Raw genomic sequence first — 9,756 nt, 5'->3', positions numbered from 1 at the left:
CTGGACCTGCCTGCAACAGGTGTGTTTCGATCGAATGCGATGAAATCTCGCACAAAATTATGAGCAGAACTGGAGGCATGCCGCTCACAAAAGTCGACAGTTGCAAGTTCACCCGCCTTCTCTCCGTTCACTTCGGTAGCCATTGAGAATACAACCCCCTCCCTCACATTCTCTCCCCTCCTCCAGCACAGTCACAAAACAGGCGATGTAAACAAAGACTGTCGAAGGTAAAAAATATTTTAAAATAATTTTAAAAAATAACAGCACCGGCCTCTTGACAGTTGTCAGCACACTGGAATAGACGACGTAGATCGAAAATAATCATTAGTCTCGTCTCGATGTTCTGGTTCCCAACGTTGGATGCTGGATGCTCCAACGCAAAACAACACGCACACAAACAAGACCGGACTAACGCAGTGACGTGCAAAACAAGCAGAATGATTGCGCATGCGCATTATATCTGTTCCGCCTTCTCAAGCCCATTCACTTGGGGTTTGAGTGGCCCTGAGTGTGTGGAAGGTCCCGTGACCGTGACCGACTTGTTCGTGAATTGCACTCAAGCATGTTCTTCCATGCTTGGGAAAGAGACAAGAGTTGCAAAAAAACTTTTTTTCTGCCCCATCATCTGCACCGTTTCAGTGGCATTACTCCCACGCCGCTCATTTAGATTCCTCCATACACGGCCACACCCGGGTTCGTCCGTCACGTTACCAGCGTCGGCAGTCCGCAGGGAATCATCGAGTGTGTTAGGTCGCCCTGAGGCCACACACCAGAGGAGACCCTGTGCTGCTGCTCTGTCACTTCGATGGCGTTCAGTGGTGCCTGTTCTGATTTAGCGTACTACAGTAAAGACACCACCTACTGAGCCCCATACTAACGACAAAACTATGATGGCTTAGTCGCGGAGCCAGACAGTAGCAAAATACTTGTTCAAGGTCCCAGCTTTTTCTTTTTCTTTGGCAAAACCACAAGCATTTGTTTCTCACTTTCTTGTATTTCATGTATATAATAATCCCGGCATACTTTTTCTTTACATTTTGTTGATGTCGATGTACCGGCCGTGTAGTCATGACCTCAAGTTCAGTTTGTAAGTCCAAGTCAGTTGAAAGTCCAACACTTTAACCACTCGGTCAGCTACTACGCCCGCGCTGTGTGCTAATACAAACACAAAATCACGTGTTCAGTTTTGCAGGCCATTACGTACTGACCCATATGACTCATGTGAACAACTTGGACGGATACTGAGACAACACTGAGCAACCTTAGGCATTCCGGGTGATTTAGCGGTGTTCAAGCACGCACATTGCATATACTTGAACGTGTGTCAGCCACAGTGTGTTCAGAGTGGTTTTCTTCTTCTCCTAGTTTCTTTTCTTTTCTCTTTCAACTGAATTTTCCTAAAGTTTAGAAACTTCATTTTCTGAAAACCACTTCAGTACCCTAACGTGTGTGACAGGCCGGGGAGGCTTTTTCTGCCGGTTAAACAATCCCTTCTCCCAGAGGCTTTTTCTGCCGGTTAAACGCCGATCCCTTCGGATCATAGAAATCCGTCACACCGCACTTCACTCACGTCACCATCACCATGATCATAGAAATCCGTCACACTGCACTTCACGTGACTCACGTCACCATCACCATGATCATAGAAATCCGTCACACCGCACTTCACTCACGTCACCATCACCATGATCATAGAAATCCGTCACACCGCACTTCACTCACGTCACCATCACCATGATCATAGAAATCCGTCACACTGCACGTGACTCACGTCACCATCACCATGATCATAGAAATCCGTCACACTGCACGTGACTCACGTCACCATCACCATGATCATAGAAATCCGTCACACTGCACTTCACGTGACTCACGTCACCATCACCATGATCACAGAAATCCGTCGCACTGCACTTCACGTGACTCACGTCACCATCACCATGACTCGATCATAGAAATCCGTCACACTGCACTTCACGTGACTCACGTCACCATCACCATGACTCGATCACAGAAATCCGTCACACTGCACTTCACGTGACTCACGTCACCATCACCCTGATAATAGAAATCCGTCACACTGCACGTGACTCACGTCACCATCACCATGACTCGATCACAGAAATCCGTCGCAAAAGATGAAGTAATATAAGTGAATCGGACCACAGATGAGAACGCTGTCTAAAGGCAAATACGGCCGCACTGTTGACAGGCAATAATAATAATAATACTAATAATAATGGTGATAATAAGTAACTGTGATAATAATAACAATAATAGTGAATAAGCAATAATAATAATAACTTAATAATGATGATAATAATAGTAATAATGACAAAAATGATAATTCATAACTTTTCTATGGCACAATATCCAGTACTAATGCGGTTCAAAGCGCCGCGCCTTTCATCATCAAGCTAGATATAAACATTACAACAGCTCTTTGTCAATTCAGTGCGTTCACAGAACGAATAAAAAACACAATCCACCAAACAAACAAACAAAACAAAAAAAAAAAGAAAAAAAAAGACTCCTCTTCCTTCTGCCTACATTTGATATGAGCTCCCCAACGTCTTCTCCTCTTTCTTTTTTGACATTCGTGCCATCTTGGATGAAATGCCTCACCAACCTGCTTTTCCTGATCCTCAATTCAACGGCACTCCTCTCCATTCCTTTCATCCACTGACTGAAACAGAAACCCATGAAATCCTGAAAGAAATGACAATAAAATCATGTGAGCTCGATCCTATACCAGCCTCTGTCTTTTCCCAGTGTGTCTCACAGCTTCTCCCCACAATCACCAGTATTGTCAACTCATCCCTTCTCACTGGAACGCTTCCATCCACTTTCAAAACTGCAAGCGTCCAGCCTCTTCTGAAGAAATCCAACCTTCATGCAAACATTTTGAACTGAAAACTATCGACCATTTTCTAATCTTCCATTCCTGTCCAAACTCCTTGAAAAAGCTGCCCTGAAGCAGCTCAACAACCACCCCTTTGTTTTAACAACCTCATCCACCCCTTTCAGTCTGCCTATCGCGCTGACCACAGTACCGAAACCACTCTCCTCCACATCCTGAATAACCTACTGCTAGCTTCTGACTCAGGCCAGATCTCCCTTCTCACTCTTCTCGACTTGTCAGCCGCCTTTGACATGATAGACCATTCAATCCTTCTTTCCCGTCTTCATTTTACATTTGGTATCAACGGCACTGTTCAAAACTGGTTCAAATCTTATCTCACTGATCGATTTCAGTCTGTCATTGTTGATAATTTCCAGTCTGAACCCGTTAATTGGAACATGGAGTCCCACAGGGATCTGTTTTAGGCCCAGTGCTCTTCACACTGTACACTGCTTCTCTCGCTGAAATTATCAACCGCCATAATGTCAGTCATCATTCTTATGCTGATGACACTCAACTCCAGAAGAGTGATACCCCTAAAAAATTGTCATCGTTCTTGCAAGAAACATCCGGCTGCTTCCTGGACATTCAAAACTGGATGACTCTAAATAAGTTGACAATTTAACGCGGACAAAACTGAAGCAGCAATCATAGGAACTAAACAAAACCTCTGCTCCATTACAACTGACACAATCAAACTTAGCAGTACATCCATCCCTCTTTCCAGTTCAGTCAGGAATCTTGGCGTTGTCCTTGAATAAACACATAAATATGTACAAAATATGCCCTACACTCGCAAACACATGCGCGCGCGCATACACAGTATACATGTATTCACGGCACACACACTGTGTGAAAACTTCAGTGCAGGGAGTGGAGAGTGCACAACTTGATCAAGGGGAGTGAAGAGGGTAGGAGGAGACTGACAAACTTCTGTTTCCTCACATCCAAATGCCATTTGAAAGAGGTAGGTTTTTAGTTTCGCTTTCAGTTGAAAGAGGGCAGAGTTTGTTAGTGACGCGGTTCCCGAGGAAAAGGCTTCTAGGGCAGAACGAGCTGGATGCACATGACACGTTTCGTCACCTTTCTTTGAGGGGTCCCATCTGAAGAGGCTTCTCCTCAGTTCGGCAAAGACACACACACACACACACACACACACACACACACACACACACAGCGCACAGGCAGTTAGAGGGATGAGAGTGTAAGAGGCAAAGAGACGCTGACAGACAGGAAAGATGACGTACATACAGATCAGCGCCTTGGATTTATATCATGGGAAGGTCAAGTCTCCGTGCCGCTCGCCAGTGATTGTTATCATGGGAAGGTCAAGTCTCTGTAACACTCGGCAGTGATTGTCATGGGAAGGTCAAGTCTCTGTAACACTCGTCAATGATTGTCATGGGAAGGTCAAGTCTCTGTAACACTCGGCAGTGATTGTTATCATGGGAAGGTCCAGTCTCTGTAACACTCGTCAGTGATTGTTATCATGGGAAGGTCAAGTCTCTGTAACACTCGTCAATGATTGTCATGGGAAGGTCAAGTCTCTGTAACACTTGTCAGTGTTTGTCATGGGAAGGTCAAGTCTCTGTAACACTCGGCAGTGATTGTCATCATGGGAAGGTCCAGTCTCTGTAACACTCGGCAGTGATTGTCATGGGAAGGTCATGTCTCTGTAACACTCGGCAGTGATTGTTATCATGGGAAGGTCCAGTCTCTGTAACACTCGTCAGTGATTGTTATCATGGGAAGGTCAAGTCTCTGTAACACTCGGCAGTGATTGTTATCATGGGAAGGTCAAGTCTGTAACACTCGGCAGTGATTGTTATCATGGGAAGGTCAAGTCTCTGTAACACTCGGCAGTGATTGTTATCATGGGAAGGTCAAGTCTCTGTAACACTCGGCAGTGATTGTTATCATGGGAAGGTCAAGTCTCTGTAACACATGTCAGTGATTGTCATCATGGGAAGGTCATGTCTCTGTAACACTCGGCAGTGATTGTTATCATGGGAAGGTCAAGTCTGTAACACTCTGCAGTGATTGTTATCATGGGAAGGTCAAGTCTGTAACACTCGGCAGTGATTGTTATCATGGGAAGGTCAAGTCTGTAACACTCGGCAGTGATTGTTATCATGGGAAGGTCAAGTCTGTAACACTCGGCAGTGATTGTTATCATGGGAAGGTCAAGTCTGTAACACTCGGCAGTGATTGTTATCATGGGAAGGTCATGTCTCTGTAACACTCGGCAGTGATTGTCATCATGGGAAGGTCATGTCTCTGTAACACTCGGCAGTGATTGTCATCATGGGAAGGTCCAGTCTCTGTAACACTCGGCAGTGATTGTTATCATGGGAAGGTCAAGTCTCTGTAACACTCGCCAGTGATTGTCATCATGGGAAGGTCATGTCTCTGTAACACTCGGCAGTGATTGTTATCATGGGAAGGTCAAGAAAGTCTCTGTAACACTCGGCAGTGATTGTCATCATGGGAAGGTCCAGTCTCTGTAACACTCGGCAGTGATTGTTATCATGGGAAGGTCAAGTCTCTGTAACACTCGGCAGTGATTGTCATCATGGGAAGGTCCAGTCTCTGTAACACTCGGCAGTGATTGTTATCATGGGAAGGTCATGTCTCTGTAACACTCGGCAGTGATTGTTATCATGGGAAGGTCAAGTCTCTGTAACACTCGGCAATAATAATAATAATACTAATAATAATGGTGATAATAAGTAACTGTGATAATAATAACAATAATAGTGAATAAGCAATAATAATAATAACTTAATAATGATGATAATAATAGTAATAATGACAAAAATGATAATTCATAACTTTTCTATGGCACAATATCCAGTACTAATGCGGTTCAAAGCGCCGCGCCTTTCATCATCAAGCTAGATATAAACATTACAACAGCTCTTTGTCAATTCAGTGCGTTCACAGAACGAATAAAAAACACAATCCACCAAACAAACAAAACAAAAAAAAAAAAAAAAGACTCCTCTTCCTTCTGCCTACATTTGATATGAGCTCCCCAACGTCTTCTCCTCTTTCTTTTTTGACATTCGTGCCATCTTGGATGAAATGCCTCACCAACCTGCTTTTCCTGATCCTCAATTCAACGGCACTCCTCTCCATTCCTTTCATCCACTGACTGAAACAGAAACCCATGAAATCCTGAAAGAAATGACAATAAAATCATGTGAGCTCGATCCTATACCAGCCTCTGTCTTTTCCCAGTGTGTCTCACAGCTTCTCCCCACAATCACCAGTATTGTCAACTCATCCCTTCTCACTGGAACGCTTCCATCCACTTTCAAAACTGCAAGCGTCCAGCCTCTTCTGAAGAAATCCAACCTTCATGCAAACATTTTGAACTGAAAACTATCGACCATTTTCTAATCTTCCATTCCTGTCCAAACTCCTTGAAAAAGCTGCCCTGAAGCAGCTCAACAACCACCCCTTTGTTTTAACAACCTCATCCACCCCTTTCAGTCTGCCTATCGCGCTGACCACAGTACCGAAACCACTCTCCTCCACATCCTGAATAACCTACTGCTAGCTTCCGACTCAGGCCAGATCTCCCTTCTCACTCTTCTCGACTTGTCAGCCGCCTTTGACATGATAGACCATTCAATCCTTCTTTCCCGTCTTCATTTTACATTTGGTATCAACGGCACTGTTCAAAACTGGTTCAAATCTTATCTCACTGATCGATTTCAGTCTGACATTGTTGATAATTTCCAGTCTGAACCCGTTAATTGGAACATGGAGTCCCACAGGGATCTGTTTTAGGGAAGGTCATGTCTCTGTAACACTCGGCAGTGATTGTTATCATGGGAAGGTCAAGTCTCTGTAACACATGTCAGTGATTGTCATCATGGGAAGGTCATGTCTCTGTAACACTCGGCAGTGATTGTTATCATGGGAAGGTCATGTCTCTGTAACACTCGGCAGTGATTGTTATCATGGGAAGGTCAAGTCTGTAACACTCGGCAGTGATTGTTATCATGGGAAGGTCAAGTCTGTAACACTCGTCAGTGATTGTTATCATGGGAAGGTCCAGTCTCTGTAACACTCATCAGTGATTGTTATGACGGGAAGGTCATGTCTCTGTAACACTCGTCAGTGATTGTTATCATGGGAAGGTCATGTCTCTGTAACACTCATCAGTGATTGTTATCATGGGAAGGTCAAGTCTCTGTAACACTCGGCAGTGATTGTTATCATGGGAAGGTCCAGTCTCTGTAACACTCGGCAGTGATTGTTATCATGGGAAGGTCATGTCTCTGTAACACTCGGCAGTGATTGTTATCATGGGAAGGTCCAGTCTCTGTAACACTCATCAGTGATTGTTATCATGGGAAGGTCAAGTCTCCGTGCCGCTCATCAGTGATTGTTCTTTTTCTTTCTCCTTTCTTCGTTCATTATCATGTACAACAGACGGGGTGTAGCATATATGGATCAGTCCGCATGCTTTGACACCTCGTCTATGAGACCATCCGAAAACTGACCAACACACACACTGACACAATGGACATTGTTTCTTCCTGTGACGTTACTCGTTATGCCCTGTGGTATATTGGGCAGAACTTTTTGTATGTCTGCATAACTCGTTATGCCCTGTGGTATATTGGGCAGCAAGGAAGAACCGCCACTCTCGAGTGTTTCAGGCCGGTCTCTGGTTGTCCAGGTATGCTTTAGGGTCTTGCGCTCTCCTTCACCTGTTCTGCGCCAGGTGTTCTCTAGCCTTCCTCTATTGCGTCTGCTTCCTGGTGTCCTGGGAAGGGCTGTCCAGGTAGTGTTAACGCGCTTTGCTCTCTTCGCTTGACGTGCCAGGTTCTCATGATTGTGGGGTGTGTTTGATGCTGGTGTATTATGTTTCGATGCGCTCTGGGGCACATCAGTGAAATCAACTTCTTGCCTTGCCACACAGTCCTTGACAGTAGTGACAAGTTGTTCATGTCTCTGTTAAGAAGCATCAGCGGAACACTGATTGTAGTCATTGATTTGTTTCTCGGATCAATGGGAAGGCAGACATATGCACGCACGGTCATACAAACACACTCCAACACACACACACAACCACACGCGTACGCGCCCGAATATTCAGACGAAACTATTTGCCGCTGTAGTTGAAGCATGAATTTTATTCAGAGAGATAATGACAGTGACATTTACAGTGTGACACAAACGCATACCCCAGGTACACGCGCATTTACACACAACGCACACACATGCAAACTAATAACACGCACTAAAGTCACACATCCAAACACAAAATCTAATATACAGATATGCAGATCCAGACTTGCGCTCTCTCTGCGACCCGCACTGTACAACTCCGAGCTTGCCCCGACATGAGCAGAAAAGTGAGCACACCAATGATTCTGACCAATAAATAAATATATCCAAATGACACATAGCTGACCAACAACACCAGCATGACCAATGGCACCCCTGTCTGCAGTCCGCCGTCATTGCACCACTGTGAGTCAGTCACACGGCACACATCAAAACCTGTTCCTCCCACACAACTCTCTTCACTGACCCCACTTTCCGCGCATGGACTGTCCTTCTCTTCCAGAGAGAGAGAGAGGGAGAGAGAGAAAGAATCAGCTGCCTCCCCTGCAGTTCTGACGGTCATACTTAGTCTTCAACAGCAATTGGTTTCCGATCAAACATAAAGGCCAAGACTTAAAAGAAAACCACATTTCACAATAATTATTGTTGGCATTGTGTCCTGATGCACACTGCTATGGTCTCCAATGACGTTAACCCTTTCCCAGTTTCCTCAACTTGATGTCCTCCCACTCAACAGGGTCTCTCTCTCTTCTCCAGTCTCTCCTCTCTACTTCCACTGTCTCTTCCAGTCTTAGCTCTCTACTTCCACTGTCTCTTCTACTTCCACTGTCTCTTCCAGTCTCTCCTCTCTACTTCCACTGTCTCTTCCAGTCTTTGCTCTCTACTTCCACTGTCTCTTCCAGTCTTAGCTCTCTACTTCCACTGTCTCTTCTACTTCCACTGTCTCTTCCAGTCTTAGCTCTCTACTTCCACTGTCTCTTCCAGTCTTAGCTCTCTACTTCCACTGTCTCTTCTACTTCCACTGTCTCTTCCAGTCTTAGCTCTCTACTTCCACTGTCTCTTCCAGTCTTAGCTCTCTACTTCCACTGTCTCTTTCAGTCGTTACCCCTTTCCACCACATGCTAACAACTGGCATTCAATCATCCCGTCACCTTTCTTTCAATCAAGTCAGCAAAAACGGCCACCTGAAGATACAAAAGGGAGCTAACATGGCCATCTGAAGATACAAAAGGGAGTAAAATTTTGCTGCGCAAATTAGTATGACCTTGAATGAGTGAACACTCGTAGGCACACTCTCCTGCACTTAGTGTGTGCTGTGAGTATGCCCACAGATTAAAAAGCAAAAGTCACACACACACACACACCAAGCAACAGGGCAGCGGTACATGCACACCGCCAAGTATCCTGCACTCCACTCTCTCTTCACACACATCACCATGTATCCTGCACTCCACACTCTTCACCATGTATCCTGCACTCCACTCTCTCTTCACACACATCACCATGTATCCTGCACTCCACACTCTTCACACACATCACCATGTATCCTGCACTCCACTCTCTCTTCACACACATCATCATGTATCCTGCACTCCACTCTCTCTTCACACACATCACCATGTATCCTGCACTCCACTCTCTCTTCACACACATCACCATGTATCCTGCACTCCACACTCTTCACACACATCATCATGTATCCTGCACTCCACTCTCTCTTCACACACATCACCATGTATCCTGCACTCCACTCTCTCTTCACACATCAC

General features: G+C 45.1%; 1 protein-coding gene across 1 annotated transcript in view; it reads right to left on the bottom strand.

Moving 5' to 3' along the window:
- Positions 1-403, bottom strand: part of LOC143288303 (SH2B adapter protein 1-like) — a 22,767-nt gene extending 22,364 nt beyond the window's left edge. The window contains exon 1 of the mRNA XM_076596654.1: positions 1-403. This exon is cut by the window's left edge and continues 583 nt beyond it. Within this exon, the coding sequence (XP_076452769.1) occupies positions 1-143 (143 nt within the window). The 5' untranslated portion in view covers positions 144-403.
- Between the last annotated feature and the right edge of the window lie 9,353 nt (positions 404-9,756).

This window comes from Babylonia areolata, chromosome 12 (genome assembly GCF_041734735.1).
Source record: "Babylonia areolata isolate BAREFJ2019XMU chromosome 12, ASM4173473v1, whole genome shotgun sequence".
NCBI classification, from domain to species: domain Eukaryota; kingdom Metazoa; phylum Mollusca; class Gastropoda; order Neogastropoda; family Buccinidae; genus Babylonia; species Babylonia areolata.
Note: the sequence above shows the minus strand (reverse complement) of the source record. Positions and strands in the feature narration are given on the sequence as shown.